General features: G+C 41.4%; 2 protein-coding genes across 4 annotated transcripts in view; one reads left to right on the forward strand and one right to left on the reverse strand.

Moving 5' to 3' along the window:
* LOC125721595 (uncharacterized) overlaps nt 1-6857 on the forward strand; it is a 264097-nt gene extending 257240 nt beyond the window's left edge. The window contains exons 1-3 of one of the 3 annotated variants that reach the window (XM_048997566.1): nt 4086-4100; nt 5127-6235; nt 6611-6857. In XM_048997566.1, the coding sequence (XP_048853523.1) occupies nt 4090-4100; nt 5127-6228 (1113 nt within the window). In that variant the 5' untranslated portion in view covers nt 4086-4089 and the 3' untranslated portion in view covers nt 6229-6235; nt 6611-6857. Of the gene's footprint in view, nt 1-4085; nt 4101-5126 lie in introns of those variants that run through there. The other 2 variants (XM_048997564.1, XM_048997565.1) reach the window with 2 other exon arrangements.
* LOC125721617 (NACHT, LRR and PYD domains-containing protein 12-like) overlaps nt 1-23263 on the reverse strand; it is a 566129-nt gene that overhangs the window by 331572 nt on the left and 211294 nt on the right. The window lies entirely within an intron of this gene.

Genomic DNA, 23263 nt, shown 5'->3' on the forward strand with positions numbered 1-23263 from the left:
ATCCATCCATTTTCCAAACCGCTTATCCTACTGGGTCGCGGGGGGTCCGGAGCCTATCCCGGAAGCAATGGGCATGAGGCAGGGAACAACCCAGGATGGGGGGCCAGCCCATTGCAGGGCACACTCACACACCAGTCACTCTCACACACACACCTACGGGCAATTTAGCAACTCCAATTAGCCTCACCGTGTTTTTGGACTGTGGGGGGAAACCAGAGTACCCGGAGGAAACCCCACGACGACATGGGGAGAACATGCAAACTCCACACACGTGACCCAGGCAGAGTCTCAAACCCGGGTCCCAGAGGTGTGAGGCAACAGTGCTAACCACTGCACCATCATGCCGCCCCCCATAAATTCATTTTTCCATTTTTATTTTCAATAATATTGATGTTAACTCAGCATCTTATTTTCAATGTTGAAAAAGTCACTTTATATCAAGGTTTCGCCACCATTAATTTTTCAATATTGAAAAAATGACCAAAAATCAATTCAGTTTCAATGCTGATAATTTAACACTGACCATAATTCAATGCATTTAACTATACTTCAACGCTGAAACAATAACATGATGCTATCTGGGCTATGAATAATTATTTCAATTGATATACAGATTCCAAGCCCATATAGGTGATACACAGGTACGTAATGGGCGTCTTATGTCTGAGGTAGCCAGCTACTGTGTTTGATAACCCACCATCATAATAATAGTTTCCTTGCACCAGTATAAAAGTAAACCAATTGATCCCTCTTGCAATAACCTGTGGTATGAAACTGAATAAAATGTATCGTACCAGTCTTGGGGAAAACCAGTGAGAATCCACTGTGAAACAGCACTGCGCAAATTCTCATGTGTTCCTAATGACAAGGGCAAGACTGGTAATCAAACTAGCCTCTCAGCAGGAGTGTTAGTGTAAAAGCAGGGCTTATTGACACAGATAATAAAGCTTGTTAGAATGCGTAACATAATTATTTAGCTGGGCCCAGAAGAGGTGAGAGCTCCCCTAGTGGCTACAGGAGTGCATTTTCCCCAAAGCAGGTATAATGGATGGTGGTCTTATTGCTTTTAGACCAAAACTTGGGATAGAAGAACAAATCAAATTATTTTCCTCATTTAATATTCAGATTTTAATTGGGCTTAAATTTTAGAGCACAGTGTGTTCTAGCATGGTACATTATGGATATTAGTCTCTACCACATTCTAACGCTATAAATCCGGACCTTTTCCTATGTTTGATTTGGTGGCTGCCAGGCGTTCTGAGTAGTATAGTGACTATGGTAGGCGTGTGATTCCCTAAGGAATTTTTTGTTCTGTTCTGTGTGGCAAATACATATAATGCTGACATTTTTCCTGGAAGATTTGGGATTTTTCATCCCGTGCCTTAAGGTATTTCTCTCCAGCTCTAGGGAGTCTCCCCCGAAAACACCAGTCACTCACTAGCCTTACACTTATGCTTGCTGACTTATTCAACACCATGAAGGATTAACAGAAAAACAGAAACCTATTAAAAGGCTGCACCATATCATGATATGCAAATAAACATCCAGCATCATTGTTTCACAGGGAAGTACATTATTTATTGATAATTATAACCCTAACCCTTACTTCTCAGCTTGACAAACATAAGGTGCGGTGTGTGAACATGTGAACTGGTTGAAATGCAAGTGTCTCACAGTCAATGCATAAGACTTGAGAGCCCTGACTTTACTTATATAGCCCACAACATGTTTATGATTCATAAATAAATCTGGCCAGCAAATCAGTCTTTCATTTTCCACAGAATAAAAAAAACGATAATGTTATCCCGCTGATAATTGCAAGCGCGTTTCACCCCCGGCACTGGCTGGAGACACAGGCAAAAGGCATACAATCTTATTGAGGTACAAAAATTATTCCATCTACTCTGCACTTCTGCATAACTTCCATCATAGTGCCAGTTTCTGCGGTCAGCAAGTTTATTACTGTAAGCACCTCCATAGTAGTGCCTCTGAGGAACTGAACCGGACTTCCGATGGTGTCTCTCACATGCACATCATACATATATATATACACTCACTCTCTCCGGGTCTTTCACATGATATGTGGTCAGCCACTATATGGGAGGGATATTCAGGCATAAATTAAGGGCATATTTACAAGCCGCACTAGTGTACCTATGTAACCGGTCATTCCCTGCCTATACTCTGCATTGTGTTTTGGGGTGTTATCAGGTGTGTGTCGGGTGCAGGAGGAAGGGATATTACAGACGCCGTTGTCGTTCCTGGATTTTATTGAAACTGTTGGGAACAATAAGGAAAGGGGTAAACTTCATATGCTCTGGCCCTCTCGCTCTCTCTGCACAAAGTAAAACAATGTATATACTTATGTATAGACGTGTTTTCTATCCCCTGCTTATGATGAATAATAAATCAAATATAATATATATGGGTCATAATTATACAATTGATTTACTAACTCGGGGGACCCTGCCACTAGATCCTCACCTCTTCCCACGTGTGCAATACACCAAAGGGAAGAGGAAATGAGGTCGGGACCCTTATGAAGGGGAAAAGACAGAGGGAGGGGCGATGCAGGACAAAAGCATCATGGGAAAGTTTAAAGGATATTGTACCCATCAGGTTAGACAGAAGAAGGAAAACAGAATCTTGTATAATTATAAATTAAAAGTAAAATAACAACCTGTTACACGTCACCTACACTTCAGACTTCATCCTCAAAATCAAAGCAGTATTAACACAAGCAACATGTTCCATCTCTTAAATCCAATCTAACATTTAAAAATAAAGTCTGTTTCAACTGGACTTTTATCTAAGAAAAACAAACATTTTATGTTCGAGTTGTTATAAAACTACTGAAACAAATAATTGGCTATACTGCAGTTCCGCTGTCTTGTTTGGCACCCTAAATTATGTCCTGCATTCTGTGGAAACAAATGAAGGCTGAGGAATGTTACGTAACACAGCTAGAATGCAAAAACTCTACCTGGTGTAATTCAGTGCATAAAACCAATGGTCTTAAGTGTGGTGTCTTCTTCGTAACACTCCCTGACTTTTCTATCCATGACCATGAGATAGGGTGGGCTGCTTTTCTTCCTTCCTTTGACTAGTATTCCTCCCTTTCCTCCCAGCCTTGGTTGGTGGGTCAGGCAGCATCACCTTCTTTTAATAGACCCAGGTGTCATTTATCTTGAAATTAGGTTCAAGTGCAGAAAATGATCTAGTCTTAGACAATCTCTGAATTACAGAGAAATCTGATTTATTCTGAAACTGTGAGAAATTGTTCATCTGTATTTTGCTGCATTGCTAATTGTTGATGTGTGTGCCCTCCTTGTGCAGTAAAGGGGAGATCACATGCAGAGCTGGTTTTCTGTAGTTTCTTAGCCTGAATTAAAGTAAAATATTCTCTTCATATAGGAACCAAGTCTCTGGCTGGAAATTTCTACAAAAGGTCCATCTTCTTTTGCCGTATCAACACTTAAATGAGAAAAGCAGACAGGGACAGTATAGGTGACAGCAGTGACTGTCCTTCCATGCCATCCATATGTACAAGGGGTATGACCAGAGTACACATGTACAAAAAATTATATATCAAAAGCAAGTACCTTTGTTGAAACGTGAAGGTAATCGTTTACAGCATAACAATTCCATCCTAAAAAAAGAATTTGTCTGTGTATTGCCTAGGAACTGCTACAATGTTAAAATGGTAAATCCCAACCAAACAGAGCAAAAACTGACACGTTATTTAAGAACTGAAAGAAGGAGAAAATTGAAAACTTTCTTCGAGGGATCAATAACATATATGTTTTGTTTCCCACGGTCCTGTTACTAATTCAAATCTTAAATCCTGTACTTTGATATTTTGGGCTGAATGTAATGACAGCAAACGTAACAGCTGCCTCAATGCAGGTGAAGGCAGCCCAGAGGGTCCAAGAGGTCAGTGGTCAATTACTGCATAGGGATCAAATCTGCAATCAGAAAATTACTGCATACATGCCTTTATATTACGGTCAAGCGGAGAGTCAGAGCAGTTTCCATAGAAACAACGTAAACAAACTTTACCGTTTGAAGCACAACAAACTCTGAGTGAAAATGGCGCAGAGGTGAGTAGCTTGTTAGCTCTCCAAAATGTCTTTGAATTCTTCAACTGATGTTGTGCTACTTCGATTATTTAGCCTTTTATACTATAATGACATAGTAAATGTCTATAATACAATAAAAAACATTGCATATTTTTTTAATATTACATATTTTTAACGTCATTTAAAGTGCAGTGGTTTTTATTGCTACTGTGGTTGCTAATATTTAAATAATGACAGACTATTTGGTTAGTAAATTCATCTCAAACATGCTAGTTTAGTAGGGCTTCCCAACCTTTCGATGTCCGCGGATCGGTTTCCGTCGTAGAAAAGTGTCACGGATCGGTAAGACGGCGGTATAATTTGGGGGTTCCCACGCCGAGCGGCGGGAGATTGACGGTGTATACGGACATGCGGGGCTAATGGCGTATTTCCGTACATCAATACGGGCAGCTTTCTTTCCAAAACGGCGCGATCCCCTAATAAACGGGACGGCTGGCTCCTCTACCCCCGGTTGTCTGCCGCCCGGTGCAATACTCCGCGCGGACGGTACCGGAACACCGACCGGAAGTTGGGACCCTCTACTGTACAGGGTGGTAGGTAAATTGTTAAAAAAAAATTGGGGCATTACTTTCGGAGTAGGATAGATGCTTCTAAGTTTATCATTATATCTATTTACATTGTTACACAGGATTAACACTTTCAAATATTCTTAGCTTGGTTAGTGTTAACTCAGTTCTTGGTAGTATTCATCTGGGTATTCATTTGATGTGGAGCACAGTTGTTTCGTATTTGATTCTAGTTATAATTTGGTGACATTACTGTTTAATATGCTATTGCACTTACAGTATCGTGCATTTTACAGTAGATTTTTTTTGCAATCTTGCTCGCTGTTTCTTTTATTCTTTCTTTTTTATATATGTGAACCCTGTAATTATTTATTATAATAATTATAACAATTGTATTTTCTGTATGGTTGAAGAATTTCCAGCTCTTTATTTATTTTATTATCTCTCTTAAGTGCTGGTTAATCTCTCATTTATTCCCCAGAGAGCGAATTGAGAGAGCTGATCGATGGACCAACACCCAACACTGGGAAGCCTGGAACCTGTGGGATGAAGTGATCAACTGGGGAGAAGGTGTGGAGGAGTTCTCACCAGTGACACTCCCCACTGTCCAGGCTGGGGGGGTTAAGGGGGGATTGGGGGGGTCTACCGATTTGGGTAAGGGAGGGGAGAGTGTGGGAAAGGATGGACTGCTAGCCAGCACTAGTATTTCATCTCAAAGTCTTCAGAGTAATTACGGCCTTTCATCTGAAGACTGGGAAATTTATAAAACTTGCTACCTTAACAAAAAAAAGAAAGTCAGGAAGGACCGGACAAGCCGGGGGGAGGGTGAGGTAAGGGGGCAGAGTAGTGAGGAATATGTGGAGGTACCAGAGTGGGGAACATTTGAGGGGAAGGCCTCCAGGGTTGTGATGGAGGGGACAGAGGCTGGTATTAGTATGATGGATATGCTAAATGGAGGTGAGGAGAATGTATGTGAGGTGGGAGTGAATGTGGAGGAGGTTAAGGGAGGAGGAGGGAAAAGTACAGGGAATGCTGTGGAATATGTGGTGTCACAAGTAGGCAGAACTTGGCTAGAACCCATCCAGGAGGAAGACCTTGAGGAAGATGAAGAAAGAGATGAGGAGCTTCAGGAAGCAGAAGACACTGATGCTGCCACAGTGGACAGTTGGCAGTGCATGGCGGCATATGTAGCCAGAATATGGCTGCAGACTTTACAGGAAGATGGACCTGAGGAAAATGAAGAAGCTGATGTGGTATTCCAGCAGGCAGAAGATGCTGATGCTACCACACTGGTCAGGTTTCAGTGTATGGTGGCATCTGAAGACAGATCACAGCTACTGACTATACCAGAAGAAGGACCTGAGGAAGAGGACGAGACTGAAGTGATGAAGACAGATAAAACAAAAGAAGATGCTGATGCTGCCGAGAAGATCTACAGTGAAGAAGAAGTATCATTCCATGTGAATGCCGAAGATCTTTCTGAAGATGCTACTGAGAAGAGCCACAAGAAGAAGAAGAAGAAGATGAAGTGGTGCTTCTTCTGCTGTCCCCTGCCCTTCAGAAGAAGTAGCAAGAGGCAGTAATTATAAGGTTGTGAATTCAGGTTTACAAATGACTTAAAGCAGTAATATAACTGCATTATTGACACCTTCACAATGCACTGTAATGCATCCATAAATATATTATATTGAAGAAAAAAAAGCATAACACATTATAGCCATGTTTATTATGGATTAATGGCCGATATAATGTATTATGAAGATATTTATTGTGTATATATAGATCAGAGCATTCATAATGCATTATCAAGATAGCTATAATGTGTTATGCCTTTGTATAAGTATTTACAGCCGTGTTTTTAATACTTTTATGAATGATTTATAAGGCATTAATTGGGTATGTATAATGCAGTTCTATGACTGCTTTAAGTAAAGTTAAGTAAAGTGTTTATTTTCTTTTTCTTAGAATACCCGTGTTAGAGCCCTGCATTGGGACTGGGATCCCGCGGGACCCAACGGAAAGAGATACTGTTTAAGTGTTAATGTAGCTATAAGATACGATAGGATAAGATATGCTAAGTTAAAATATAAGATAGGCTAAGACGAAATATATTAATATAAGCTAAGTTGAAATATAATAAGATAAGATAGGTTAAGTTATATGATAAGATAGGCTAAGTTAAAATATGATGATAGGCTAAGTTAAAATATAAGATGGGTTAAGTTAACATATGATAAGGTAGGCTATGTTAAGATAAGAGATTTGCAATAAAACATATTTACTTTTCAAACTGTGTCTTTGTCATCTCTTCAGTGTTGTGTCTGTCTTTGTTTGATAATTTTGAATTGTTAATTTATATCTGACACTCTCCTAAATGTCAATAAGCAGAGATGGAGGAATGGGAGGAAGGTACAGTTAAGTATAAATGATAAAGTATCAAAATCACAGTGTTGCCTTATTTTGACGCAGAGAAAGTAATTTCAGTGTTACTACCACATATGAGTTAATGGCTGCAAATGTTGGTGTTAGAAGTGCCGGTAAATAATGCGGAGTAAATTTAACTCTGGTGTGTTTCTGAAAAACGCACCGCCTTCTGCCTGCTGTCATTCGGCGAACGTGTAGGAGGCTATTCTGGTAACAGGTAAAGTTGTCATTTAACGTAATGCTAACGTGCATTACCAGTTAGTAAGTGTTTTACTATATCACACACCTTACGTCCTTTATAGTTTTAGTCCGGTGCACTCTGTATCATGTTAACATGACGCAGTACAGTCTTCCAGCTTGGGGATTCCCACCCCTGTCCGCGGCCAGTATTCCGCAGGGGGTTTGCGGAGGTGTTGGTTGCAAATGCAAACGATCCCTTCATGTTCATGCGTTGTGTTCTAATGTGTAAATAAAAGATAACTATCAAATTCAATGTTTATGTCCTATTATACTAGATAAGACTGTAAAATAGTTTGCCCTGCATATGGATGCCATGCAGTCAGAGTATGATCAAGACAGGGTGTGAGTGTGGAAAAAAGACAAATGTAACAGTATTTGAGGGATGGAGGGATGAGAAGAGTGGGATGGAGGGAAATGTGAGGAGAAGGAGGTTCCTCGGAGCTCCGAGATGTGTTTGGCTGTAATAAATCTGGAATATAGCTATATGACATAGTTTTTGATAACACCAGCATTTATTTTTTAGGTTTGTCGATCTCCGTCAAAACAATTAGAACGAGTTCATTATGTAACTGGAACCCCTCTCACATGTAAACACAGTGACACGCTACAGCGTTGGTTTGTTGTCTGAGGCTATGATACTGACCACAAACACATTCTCAAATTTCACTGCACCAATCACAGCATACGCAGGCAGAAAAATTATCGCAAAGAACATTCAGCATTAGACTCTAAAACCGTCTGTAATGTCTGTGTTTATCCAGTGGACCATAAATTAAAATAAGCTTTCCTATTTCAGTTTCTTTTAGATGTTATAAAGTAATAAATAAAGAATCATAATAATTAAACCATGTATTACTGACTATCAGACAACTTCAACAAGTTACCACATGGATGCAAAATCAAAGATATTCATTTGCGCCTGGCACTAACCATGTACGCCTTCACAGTACTAAGCCATAGAAAGGGCCCCAATGAAACCCCTGCATTCCTGTATCGCAGATACTCTAATCTCAGCATTTATAAGATTATATTTGTACTACCTGCCAATTTTTATATTAGATGAGACTAAAAATTGAGAAATATCTATATGCAGAAGTAGTTTTTCCTGATAAGAAGGATAATATCAAGACTGTCAGCATTTACAAATCGAATTATGACACATCTGAGTAGCCCAGACTGTCCGGAAAACAAAGCCGTACAGCATATGTGGCTGACTAATGTACATACAGTGTAATAAGCTTATAATCAAATGGATAGAAAAACGCTCAATAATAGACAGGATTCAGAGGGTAAATAAGGTGCATCATGTGGAAGAGAAGTTAGGTGGCGTTGGGGTGCATTGTGAGTTTCATCTGGTAGCTAGAAGGGAATAAACAGGGCTTTGGGGGGGGGGGGGGGGGGACTTCTCCGGGGGCTACATCGCTCTACCTTTTTTTTAAAATGATTTATTTAAAAAAAAAATCTTTTCTCCTTACACTATAATGGCAGGTTTAGGACTAATACAGTACAGTCATAACCAGTGTCAGGGATTCTATGCATTGCTACACAGAGACAAGTCCAGATATTGAGCCCAAGGCTAAAATTGTGGTTTACTTACAAGTGCACTTTGGTGGGCAGTGGGGGTGTTTGTTCTTCTCTGCTCACATTTTCCCCTCTTATCCTGTCTTCTCCTCCGCAGCCCTTCCTCCTTCTCTCTGTTGCACCTATATTCCCTCCCCTCCAGTCATCTATGTTCTCCTTCCTCTGCAGTCTCTCCTCTTCTCCCATTCTTCAGTTATACTGTCTTCTCCGCTCTCCCTGTATCCCTCCTGTCTTCTGCTCCTGTCGTCTCTTCTCCAGTCATCCCCTGCTTCTCAGTCATCTCTGCATCTTTTCACTCTTTTGTTTGCTTATTCTTTGATTGTTTGTGTTATTCGTTAACCCACCACCCCATGCTGGATGAGTCTTGATGTTTTTTGTTCTTTTTAAAGTTAGGCTTCTTCCTTTGTTTTTGTGCCATATCTTCTGCCCTCTTCTGGTTGCGGCAGTGCATGACACGGGTGGAAAAATAGGGTTTATTACAACACACACATCAAAACCAAAAGGATCAGGAAGGATCAGAATTCCCACTCTCCTTACCAACACCTCGAAAAGCCAGGCCTTGCCGTGCCAAGTACTTAACTTCAGAAGATTTTTCCTCACTTGCTGCTGCTCTTTCCAGCTCATCTGAAGGTTGAATATTAACAGGATTGATCTTCTGAATCCATGTCATCAGTGCTAATCTGTGGCACTGCCTGTCTTTATGTGCACTGAATTTCCACAGTGCCTTTTCCAGTTTCACATGCCAGTCTTCACAAGAGCTGAATGTGTCTTTCATGCCAGTTTAGACATTTGTGTTACAAATTATTTTGCACAGTAGAAACAAAGAACCCCCCTTAAGACGAGGGGGGGCTGTAAGGGAGCCCAGTGTGATCTTTAAACCATTTCTCCTGAAAGCAGGGTCTCCTGTTTGATAGACGTGACATTTACATTTGGCTGATTTGGTGAAGGTCCAAGCTCCTCCCCCCTCCTCCCTAATGCACCTTCATCTTCACCTGCCTGTCTGCTCTCTCTCTCTCTCTCTCTCTCTCTCTCTCTCTCTCTCTCTCTCTCTCTCTCTGCCATTGACTCACACTCAGTCTCCCTGCTTAAATGCTGTATCTGAAATACACACCACAGGCCAAACTAAGAAGCATATTAAACTAACATCAGGATCAGGCTGCTGTGACGTCATTATTCACTCTTAACCATCAATATTTGCTCCTTTTCTCACTCCCCTCCATGTCGCCTGCATTCTCTGCCGTCAGCAGCCTCTTGCTGTCTCTCCCTCTTCATCTTTACTCTCAGCACAGCAGAGTTTACATGAAAGCAGTTATCAGTAAACAAGTGGTGCTTCTTGGCATGATGCTCAGGAATGGATTTCTAAGGATTTGTTACCTGAATGGGAATGATTAATATATGAAGAACCTTTGACTCACATACTGTATACGTCTATCATCTGACTGGCACTAATTATCTCACTGTCTGTACTTACTTTCCTGCTTTTCTGTGGTTGCCCAAAAACTCACGATTGTCACACTTCCTCTTCATGATGACAAGCTACTCACTGTGAATAAATGCTGACTGTAATAAAACTATTTGCATTTAAATCACACATTAATAACGCAAAATACCTTAAGTAAGCAAGTATAGCTTTCTACAGTAATGGAATATAAAATTAATTAAACCTATTACTGTCTACAAAATAACACATTCAGCACTATATCAGACTTTACATCAGCTTTCTGACCATTATAAATATACCTGAGTGAGCACTGTTGTTAGTTTCTAGGAGAATGTGCAGTTAATAACATTTCCAGGTAATTTAACCAGCGTAACTGCACATGAGGCAATTATTATAATTATAATCGTAGTAGGGGTAGGGGGCGCTATAGAGCGAAAGGGTGACTACGCCACTCTGTATCTGTCGCTAAGACGGTTATTTTATAATCACCTTTTGCTGGTTTGATTTAATATAGAATGGATACTGTGAGGGCGGCATGGTGGTGCAGTGGTTAGCACTGTTGCCTCACACCTCTGGGACCCGGGTTCGAGTCTCCGCCTGGGTCACATGTGTGTGGAGTTTGCATGTTCTCCCCATGTCGTCGTGGGGTTTCCTCCGGGTACTCCGGTTTCCCCCCACAGTCCAAAAACATGCTGAGGCTAATTGGAGTTGCTAAATTGCCCGTAGGTTTGCCTGTGTGAGTGCATGGTGTGTGAGTGTGCCCTGCGATGGGCTGGCCCCCCATCCTGGGTTGTTCCCTGCCTCGTGCCCGTTGTTTCCGGGATAGGCTCCGGACCCCCCGCGACCCAATAGGATAAGCGGTTTGGAAAATGGATGGATGGATGGATGTATACTGTGAAATGTATGCCAGTGCCCTCTGCTGACTATTTAATTGATCCGTGTTAACCCTTGAATACATGGTCATGTGACGGAATAGGGTAGGAGTAAATGCATGCTGGGAGATTCATGGAGTCAACTTGTGGTTTGTCGGCTTGTCACGGCAGGATCTGTAATAACTCCTAAGCATTTGGTCAGAAGGCGCACACGGTAATTTATATTTATTGTATTTACTTGTTGTCTTGTATTGAAAAGTGGAATTGCGGTGATGTATGAGCCGCTGTTTAGCGGTAAAATCATGGATCTTTTAGAATGTCTTGTAAGATTAAATGTAATGCAGGAATTTAATAATATGTTTATTTTATAGTTTTTCACGGTGTCTAGAAGAATAAAGACGGAATAAATTTCAACATCTGTCAGGCGTATGTTTTCTGTACCAGATGAAGAACTTTGGGAGCTGTTATATCTTCTATAGTAAAGGTAACCTTACAGTAAATGACGTCTGCTGTCATCTGACGCTATATAGAAAATGTAATTAAATAAGATTAAATTTACCTTCTGCGAGGGGCACCCTAATATAATGATATATATAATAATTATAATATAATATAATTATATAATTATAATAAATATAATATAATTATAATATAATAATACACTGCTGTCTGCCATAAAATAAATAAAAGGGGGAATTGGAATTGCATATGACTATGGAGAGAATGGTTGTCTATGGTGAAAGAGGTGTGGAAATGTTTACTAATTCACATAAGGGACAGCATAAAGGGTTGTTTAATTCAGTATCAGAGGAATTCATATATTTGTGTGATTATGATAATCACACTATTATAACTTGATAGTACATCTCTTGAATTGAACTAATTACAGTGTCATGTATAACACTGCACTTTTTAATACATTGTTTGGCAGAACAGACTGCAAAACTGTAGTCTCAATGGAAAGCTGGATGAAATTCCTAGGGTGGCGTAGTCAGCTGTCCACTGAGTCTACAGTTTTGTAGTTCGGTCTGTCGCAGTCTGGCGCAGTTGGCAGGATCATCGTCCTGAGAGCAGAGACGCGTGTTCAGTGTGAATGACTCTTCAGTTGTTTTTCTATTTTTAATTACCTTTTTATTCCTATCCATGTCTTTTTTTCCTTTTGTATGCTCATTATTTAGCCAGTACAACTGTTTTTATTGTAGTCGAAAACAACAGTGAGTGCCAGTCACTGGCAAATCCCTTGGTTCCCGGTTCCACTCCATCTGTCCTCTGGTGGTCCCCTTGAGCTGTGGACCCCTTTCCAGTGTTCTGCAGCCTGATCCTCCAGATGCACACGGAAAGCAGGGCTGCCGACTACCATGCATCTGGCATGACTTTCACGCTCTCAGACACTCACGCAAGGAATCTTCCACTATATTATTCCACTATAAGCCTAAATGTAGCTACATCAGAAGCGTTGGTGTAGTTTGCATACCCTACATACCATTTAGAACAGGGGTCACCAACATGGTGCCCACTGGCACCAGGATGCCCCCAAGGACCACCTGAGTCACCCACGGACCTGTTCTAAAAATACCACAACTCACCAGTGGGCAGCGACTAAAATTTAATTTAATCTTGTTGCTATTCTTCTTTAATCACATTTGTATTTATATAGATTTGAAAATGACAATATCCAAAAAAGCATTTAAAACGTGTTTATTCTACATGAAGTTTAGATAAGTTTAGGTAAAGTCTGTTCTGGTAGCCTTTGTATGGCTCAGTACCCGTGAAGTAGCTCTCAGTTTCAAAAAGGTTGCTGACCCTTGATATATAGTATACCCCAATCTTGGGTGATATATCCTAATCAGTAAAATAACAGTCGGCTAAATTCCGCATAGTGATCTCATTAACTGCGTGTTGTTGCTGAAATACATCACACAGACGTCGGGGGAATGTCAAATCATCAGAATATGTAAGATTTATACATTTGGTTAAGTTGAACGCATTTGCTGTTGAATGCAATTCCTATCACATTAACAATTACTGGTTGAAGAATTGCTGTTAGTGTCTTAAATCATACTGCTGTAAAAGTAAAATTTACAACAGAAATCAATATGCTTAGAATATGGGTTAAGATGGAAAATAATTTTTCCATCCCAATCCTAATCATGTTAATGCTAATTTACAGCAGTGTGGATTCTCAGAAAAAAAGGTACTCTGACATAAAGATCAGCAATACAGTGCAAATAACATTTAATTTCACATTTATACAAAAAAAGGACAGGGCATTTCGATGATAAAATCTGTAGTGAACAATAAGTCGCATCAAAACAAAACCTGGAATTCGGTCATGCTACCTTAAGGTTAAACATTACTTTGTGCAAAGTTCCTTGTTCTGAAATAAATACTTTCTGCAATAGCACATCCAACCATATTCACACAGTCTTTATCGTTATTTATTTATTCAGCCGTTTTTTTCTTACTGCCAGCATCTCATAAAAAGAGTCAGTGCTCACAGCAGCAGTGATGCTCTGTATCCACTTGTCCTTCTCCTCAGGGGTTGGCGCCGAGATGCGGTACACCACATGATTGCCCTCTACCAGGCGGCCGTCCGCCTCCGTTTTGCAGGCTTTCATCAGCTGTCTGCTGTTGTTAGGGATGTACAGTTCAAAGCAGTTAGGCTTCCTGAGATCCTTCACCTCACGGATGCTCAGATTCTCCAGCGGAATGATCACCCTGGGTTTCTTATCCGTAGTATGTTTAAAGTAGTAAAGGCAGTTGTCCATCAGGATGAACCACCGCCTTTTCCATGTTTTCACCCGACCTCCTCCCAGTTTGAAGAGCCAACCCTCTCTGTCAGGGTTGAAGAAGGCATTGTTCCCATTGTCTTCAGGAATCTTGAATGGCTCATTCTTTATGCTCTTATAAAGATTTCGGAGGAGATCATCTGGCAGGTTGCCTCCATCATTGATTCCTCGATTCATGGAGATGAACCTGTCCACACTGGGCTTGTCTCACACATTTGGATTATGAAGGCTAGTCTTTAGCATGATTATGGAAAATGAAAGTACATAGCAGGTGTCAATGTTTTGAAAGACTCCAGGATTACGTTGACAGTACCTCTGCGCAAAGGCCTCCATCATCCTGTCAATCTTTTGTGCTTCTCCTGGCAGACGGAAACTCCAGAGGAACTGCCTGAGAGCCTGCACCAGGTTGAACCCTGCGAATTCATGAAGCCCAAGAAATGTTTGGAGGACTTGGATATTGAAGTCGTCTCTCTCACCCAGGCAATCCCCAATGGCTGTTTTGTTCAGCCCCTCTCCCTTGTATAGGAGCTGGGCGATGTCCTCAGACGTGTGCCGGAGAAGATTGTTTTGTACCATGAACAAGATACCCTTCTTAGGGTCCATGTTGAATTTCTTTCTTCCCATGGCGACATGCCTATTCTTTTCTAAGATTTGGCTGCGTTTGGTGCTGGATTCAAGGCCCTCCACTTCCATGAGGGCCTCTCTCAGCGCATCCCGCAGCCTCTGGATCTCCAGCAGAAGGGCTCCTTTCCTCAGCCGGATGTCCTCAAGTTCAGAGTGCTTCTCTGGACTCAGGTCCATGGAGACTGCAGCAGACAGGAAAAGGAGATCGTCAGCGGGTGTGGAGCTCAGCAGGTTGGCCATCTCTGCCAGTTTGGTTGTTGGTTCAACTCCCATGGCAGAGTAATCGTAACATTGTTAAGCCCTTGAGCAAGTCCCTTAGACCCAAGTGCTCTGACCCCAAACTCTCATCACTTCGGACAAAAGCATATGCTGAATATATGTAATCCCAAAGGGCAGTTACAGAAGACCCCAGGACCGGAGTAACGTGGGAAGCAATTACTGATGCCTGGAAGCTTTGGGGCATGCAAATAAACTGCATCCAAAGGCAAATGGCTAATAAAGAATGCTCTGAATGCCAGGCATTCGTCCAGCAGTGAGATCGTAGAGATAATGAATAAAGATAGAAAGTGTGAATAAAGATAAAACATTTTGATTGTATTTGCGAAGCGATGCTGGATGTGCTGAGCTCACCGGGAAGGTCATGTGGTCCGCATTCCCTCCCCATGCACACGTGATCAGCTCAATCACACCGAAATTGTCGGTTTGCTGCCCTTCAGGGAAACAATCTAAAGGGTGTTACGGGAAAAGTAATCGATGCAAGAGCCAATGATGTTCTCCTGGTGCCTACCCTTGTTTATGTTATCGTTACTGACACAAACAATGATGAACGATAATAAGCATTTATAAGCCATGATGACCGCACCATTAACGTGGAGTTGCACTAACATCTGTTTTTATAGCTAACCAGCAAGTCAACCTCTCACCCTGGTAATGCAACAGCGCCGGTTAAACAATACGTTTACACAGAGTGCTTGTGATCAGTGGCCTATACTACGAATCAGGGTTACTGGCTTATCGAGGTAACTTGACGGATTTAAGGTACCACAGTTTAAATGAACTTCATATTTGTTCATCGGGATGTCTGAATCGGTGCTGATCAGTACTACGATGCCAGTTATGCAATGTAGTTTTGATAAAACTTTTCTGTCATTTAACATAAGAGGAAAAAAATAATTATACTGTAGTCAAATTGGCTGATATAAAATCGTTTAAAACTGTGACAAATTTTGCCTTTTTTTACAGTGTATACTTCCAGTCACAAGGTAGCAGATACGGATTTCTGAAATAGCAAAGGTAAAGGTCAATGATTAATATCCCTCATCTCTTTTAAAACTATAGGTAAGATGCTGTTTTGATATCCTGTCTAGGGTTGGAGTGTAACAGTATTCACGGGAAAGGGGAATGGGATAAAGGGACAAACGGGGTGAGGGCAAGAAGGGAACACCAGTGGACAAAGGGATATTTTTTGTATTTTCATTTTTTTTCATGTATAATACTGACACTGAACAAATAACCCGGTGCAAAAGACTTTGGGAGTGACCACAGCCAAAATAACAAACAAAATCCCCAACTATCAAGTGCGACCCACAGCTAATCTCACCTAAGTGCAAAAGAAAAGGAAACCAAAAGACAAACACTCCACCTCACTCCCTGACCAAATAAACAGAGTCCAACACACACTTGCAAAACAAAATAGCTAGGGGTGCAACGGATCGCGGTTGATCCGTGATCCGTACGGATTACAACCCACGGTTCGGAACGCACGTGATCCGCGGATTAACTCGTTTTTTAAACTTTTAGATAAATAAAAAAAAAATAACCGCAGATAAAACAGTGTTTTCTGCTGATATTGCTTAAATAATAAATAATTAATTACACAGAAGTCGTGTTTACGTCAGCGGAACATGTGACTCAGTCAACAACGATGGCTAGCGGCGGAACAGAGGAACTCGAAAAGCCTCCCGCGTCATTCAAATCTTTTGTATGGGAGCATTTTGGCTTTCCTGTAAAATATAATGATGACGGAAGAAGGGTGGTGGACAAAACAGTTACATTGTGTAGACACTGTGGCACGAGAAAGCCGTATGAAAGTGGCAATACATCGAGTATGGCCACGCATCTGAAGCGACATCACCCCGGTGTGCAGACAGGATGCAAACCGAAGCAACCACAGCAACAGCTGCTCACCGCTGCATTTAAGCAGCACTTTGCACCAGAATCAGAGCGGGCTAAAGCTATTACCAAATCTATCGGGATGTTTATCGCGGCAGACATGAGGCCATACTCTGTTGTTGAAAACAAGGGTTTTAAAAACCTCCTAAAAGTGCTTGAGCCACAGTACGAAATACCCTCGCGCACACATTTCAGCATGAAGGTCATGCCTGAACTTTACGAACAGGAAAAAAGCAAAATCGTCGCAGACTTATCAGATGCATCCTCTATTTCGTTCACCACAGACGGGTGGACATCAAGGGCTACCGAAAGCTACGTGACTGTGACTGCCCATTATATAACAGCGGGATGGGAGATGCAAAGTCCGGTGCTACAGACACGCCCCCTCTATGAGACTCACACAAGCACAAATCTAGCGCAAATCCTGATAGAAGCAGTAGCTGAGTGGAAGTTAAAGAGACACAATGCATGTAGCAATATCCCAGTCACCACAGATAATGCCAGAAACCAAGTAAATGCAGTGACAGAAGCTGGACTAGGGCCACAGATATCTTGCTTTGCACATGTGATAAATTTAGCATGCCAAAGAGGAATCTCAGTTAACCAGATGGATCGCCTTCTTGGGAGGATTAGGAAGGTGGTTTCTTTTTTCCACAGAAGTACAACAGCAGCTCATGTCCTTAAAACAAAGCAAGAAATGCTACAGCTACCAGCCCACAAGCTCATACACGACGTCACTACAAGATGGAATTCCACATATGACATGTTGGAGCGCTATCTTGAGCAGCAGGCAGCAGTATACTCTGCACTGACAGAAAAGACACTGAAAAAAAATATCAGAGACATTGTCACCTTGTCTGATGATGATGTGAAAGTAGCAGAGGAGGTCCTTCAGCTCCTCAAACCTCTCAAAACAGTCACAACCCTATTGAGTACTGAAAATGCACCATCTGTGTCCATGATCCTACCTCTGAAAACCAGAATTATACAATCCATGTGTGCAAATGAGGAAGACACCAGCATTACCAGAGATGTTAAGGCTGCCATAAGAGGGGACCTGATTTCCAGATACACCAACCCCCCTGAAATACAAGATTATCTTCACAGATCTACTGCACTTGATCCAAGGTTCAAGTCCTTGACTCACATAGAACCAGCCCTACGCGAGAAGACATACACTGATCTCACAACTGAGATTGTGGCTACTGAAGAGGTAAAAAATAATACAGTTATTCATATTATTTAATATTAATATAATTAAGTTATAAAATATTTTAACTATTATTTATGTGAATATTTGATCTTAATTTTGAAAATTACCAGCATATGTTATTGATTGCCTATGAAATATATAACAAGAAATATAGTTAAATAACTCAGTAATTTTTTCTGCAGGGTCAAGCCACAGAGCCAACACCCTCTGAAGAAGACACAGGGCCAAATGCATCTCCTCCACAAAAGAAGTCTGCCATAGAAGAGCTTTTTGGGGATACATTTGTGAAAGAGTCAGACACAGAGAAAACTTTTTACAACACAATCAAAGAGGAGGTAGCGTCATACAGGGCAGCAAGCAGTTTGCCAGTGGATGGTGGTAATCCGCTGGCGTGGTGGAAACACAATGAGTGTAAATACCCTCACATTGCAAAAATGGCAAGACACTACCTTGCTGTGCCTGGCACTTCAGTTCCTAGTGAGAGGGTATTCTCCACAGCAGGTGACATAGTGACAGCTAAGAGGTCTACTCTCTCCCCAGAGAATGTAGACATCCTCATCTTTTTGAAAAAAAATTTGTCATTATAAGGTTTGGCCTGTTTTCAGTTCTCAGGTTGTTTTTCAATTGTTGCATTGAAGTATTCAAGTATTGAGAATTTTATTTAAAAATTGTATTTATTCAGCTTTTTCAGTTATTTCTTGGTTTTATTTTTGTAATTTATTTTAGTTATTTTTGATAAAACCAAAAGTTCCTTGCCATACTGTTCTTGTAATAAATGAGAAGCAAATTACATTTGACTTCTCCCCTTTTTGCTGATCCGAAAATTGATCCGATCCGTGACTCAAAATCCGTGATATGATCCGAACCGTTAGTTTTGTGATCCGTTGCACCACTAAAAATAGCAGTCACTCCCTATGCAGCAATACAATCACACATACATAACATACACACAAGTCAAAGCAACAAGGGGGCTAGTGAAGACGTAAACCAAAGAAAACCAAGCGGGGAGACAGCAAGCCAAACTGAGGTCGCGGGGGGGACCGGAGCCTGTCCTTGGAACAACAGGCGTAGGCAGGAACCAACCCTGGGCAGGAGTCAACACTCTGCAGGGCGCAAACACTCACAACTCAGATTTGCCAATTAACCTACCCTGCGCACTTTTGGACTGTGGGAGGAAACCGGAGCCCCTGCTGGAAGTCTTTCCCCATTCACCAGATTATATTGCCAGAAGACTGAAAATTAGATATCAAATACTAGAGTGACATAAAAACAAAAAACAAGTTTGCTTGTAATGAGACGCAAAACAGAAGATTATCTCTTTTTATATTTTGAGAAAACATTTTAATATTTATCCAACCGGTCAAATGGTTTAATACTTCATACAGCAGCATTTCTAAACTCATTCCTCAGCCCACCAGACAGCTCCACGTTTTTGCTCTGTCCCAGATCCCTGCATGCATGAACCAAACAGTCACCTTTTACTGCTGTGCTGAGAGCTTGGACAGAGCAAAACTGTGGATCTTTGCAGTGGGGTCCAAGGACTGGGTTGAGAAACCCTGGCATAGAGGAGACTGCAGTGAGAGCCAAGAAAAAAAGAGATTAGAGAGGAAGGTAAAATGCTTCCATTAGCATGGCAAATAAGCTGCAAGTACAGACCCTGTGCTTCCATTACAAACAAAAAGCCTGTATGACCCTCCTAAACACACAAGTCAGATTAACTTAACCAGGGGAAATAAGCATTAAACTTGGCAAAGACTAGACTATGAAAAGGGAAGGTGAACATCATACTTACACGAACTTCTGCTAAAGCAAATGGAAAAACCCCTTTTAACTGAATCAAGTTACTTTAAAAAATTAATAATTCAAAAATAAATCAATAAAAATTAAGAAAAACACAATCATGCTTTGAACTAATACTGCAGTCAGTCCTAAATGTTCCCATGACATTCTTTTCGTCACGACGCACACTCGGTACATACTGGTTAAAAACCATTTATAATCCTTCATGTATCAGTCTATGATGGAGCACCCCAACCTGGGCCGCCCATCCAACATGGCAGATTTCTGCCCCCTGGCCCCGGAGACTAGCAGACTAACCTCAGGAAACAGGGAACCAGGGGGACATGGGCCGCTGACTGTATGGGCGACCAGAATGAGGTGAAGCAGAAGGTAGACTCCACAGCAGAGGACCGAGGAATGTAGAGCAAAACCAGGGAACCTGAAGTGGCAAGAACACAAACCAGGACAGACATATAAAACCCAAGCAAACGCATCAGTGGCACAGCCCACCAGCTTGTGAAAGATGGCTACCTGGCATCATGAATCCCTTAATCAAAAACCTTTGTGATGGCAACTTTGCCACCCAGGACTGATCCCTTCTAAAGACCTCAAGTTTCAATGCAAGGTTTCCGAAATGTTTTGAAACATTAGTCCATGTGACTGCTGTGGTATTGTTCCAGGCAGGGAAAACAACTTAGGAGAAAATTTCCGTGCATGTTGGGTGTTTGTGGTACTGTTGGGCTGAGGGGGTAATTGAGTGACAATTAACCTTTGAAATCCAATTATATTATTTAAACAGGTTAGTAGTTAGACAGTGTGATTTAGATGAGGATAAGGATGTTTTATTGTCATTACAAAACGTGTTCTACATGAAGGGAACAAAATGAGGCACTCAGATCCGGTGTATTAGCAATAATAAAATAGAAATAAAACCGAAAGAACAATACAATGAATAATATGGTAACAATTAAAATAAAATATAATAAAGACATTAAGATAGATTCCATTAGGAGAATTTAACCATGGATGTAAAGTGAGCAGGTGTGAGTGTAGCAGAGATTACTGAGGTCTGTGTGTAATAAAGTATATGTGACACTGGCTGAGGAAGCAGCAACGTGTGTGTGTGCAAAGTCACAGTAATAACCTGCAGCACTGAAGGATCTATTGCAGCGAAGCCCTGACATGTAACACTGGTGATGAATAGCAGTGTTAGATATAGGTATAGTGAGGTACTTATAATTATAGTAGGTGTAGGATCAAGGCCTGGATTAGATTTAGTTAGAAACATACAGGGCAAATCTAGATAACACATACACACACAGATTACATATAATTATAAATTTAGGGGCAGTGTGTAGCTCAGTGTGCTAAGCCTGTGATCAGAAAATAGCCCACTTTAGCCCAGCCTGGGCACATCTGTGGGTCCTTCAGCAAGGCCTGCTGATTCTCCACAGCTATATATATTCAGCACTGACCTTTTTCCATTCAGTGGTTGTTAAAATAACTTTGTGTAGCCTAGTAATGGTGTAGTGTAATATTCTTTGGTTTGTAATATAAGGGATTAAATAATATCTTCTAAGTGAGATACAGGCCCTCCACATTTTCAGTGAAAGGAGGCCAGACAGCATGAAAGCTCTTCCTACATTTGCCTCTGCTGTATCTCAGATTTTCAAAAGGTAACATAGAAAACACATCCTTAACCTATTGTCTGAAGGCAGGGGGTCTGGAGGACTTCCACTGTCTGAGAGGAGAAGGCTGTGGCTCTGGCCTGTGAGGCGGTGTATTGTTTTTCTGCGGGGAGATGTGAGCATCGGGTGAGACTCGACTCAAATGCAGCCACTTTGAGACAGACGTGGACTTTAAGGAAACACAGACTACACATGGAACAGCAATGACTGAGCTGGGGAACGCAGTGAGGGCAGACATATTTATACACAGCACACTAATCAGCGACAAAACAGGTGTACAGGGTTAGGATGGAGAACTATAATGGGATACAGGAGAATTAGGAGGGTTACAAAGGGCCAGCAGCGACCTCTGCTGGCATGAGTGGGAGGAGACATGAAAAAATAAGAGATTACAGATCATGACAGGAGCACCAAGCACAGCAACAGTGGGGTCATGCTCAATTATCACACCACATATATTAGAAAACATTATGAAAATCTGTTCCCAAAAATTGTTCAAACATCAGCATGAACGAAACATACGACTGGTTGTACCTAGGCTACACTGGCACTGACAGCAGAGTGTAACAAATTACCAGCTACGACATATATCTGATGATTCAGAAGAAAGACAAGTTGAAGAAACAAAGTGGTTAATTGACTATTGTATAATAATCAAATCACTTCATAATCATGTAATACATAATATGTCACGATGGGAAGAGGGACAATCCAAGGGCAGCCTTGTGGGTTTTATTGCTGAACCAAAAGACATGAATAGAACCCAAGAGGAGGAGGAGAGCACAAATAGGAGGGAGGGAGGAAGGAATAAGCAGGAGGAGTCGGGGAGAACCTACTAACACGGGGAGCAGAGAGGGGTCCTCCTCCTTTTTGGGTAAAACTAATTGCTTGTGACATGGTAAGAGGCAACTTCTTTCTTGAGAGAATTTCTTTAAAGGGCAAGAAAACCAAAGCTGTAAATCTAACAGGAAAAAATAGCCTTTGTAGAATTCTATGTGAAGACCCTCTGGGCCAGGCGCCCTGCCGCTCTGCATTGTTTTATTTGCATTTACAACTTTGTACTCCATAATTTTAATATTTTATCACGAAGCCTGAAGAGCAATATGAACTATATCTTGCTTTAAGTAAATTGTCTCATCCATTATTAGATTTAAACACAGTCATAATCCACAGCAAACTGCACTTACAGCCTTCATCCTGCTCTTCAGTCTTTGACGTGCTGCATCTAAATGGGGACTCGTCAAAAAGCCAAGTGGAGCTGTCATGAATGAAGGCCTTGTTCAAGCTTCCCCAGCCTGACAGCAGGTTAGTCTCTCATTTGACTAAAGTATATTTAATTTCTACAGAACTTTGCAGGCTCATCTAGGATAGAGAATTTCTGCTGCTGAGCGCATTAGAAGAGATTCTCAGAGGGAGATACGAGTCCTAGGTGCCTGCTGGGTACATATTCAAGACAGAGTTAGGACCGACTTCAATAATTCTGCACTGTCTCCCAGATTACGGGAAAAAATTGTATTTTACTGAAAATTTCATTTATGGAATTTTACCTTAGACTTGGTCAACAGCCATGTGGATAAATTTCAGAACTACAGACGGTCTGTGGGTTGGGGGGGACAGGCAGGTTGGCCAGTGGAGGCACACGGAATGCTCCTGGGGGTGTGGTGGGTGTGCTTATATGATTTACAGGAGCCGAGGCTAACAAAGGCACTAAACAGCACAAACAGCCTCATGTACGAAGTTTTACATGAAAAGGGGCCATGGGCTTGTTGGCACTATGTTTCTTAGCACTCTGACT

This window comes from Brienomyrus brachyistius, unplaced genomic scaffold (genome assembly GCF_023856365.1).
Source record: "Brienomyrus brachyistius isolate T26 unplaced genomic scaffold, BBRACH_0.4 scaffold34, whole genome shotgun sequence".
In the NCBI taxonomy this organism is placed as follows: domain Eukaryota; kingdom Metazoa; phylum Chordata; class Actinopteri; order Osteoglossiformes; family Mormyridae; genus Brienomyrus; species Brienomyrus brachyistius.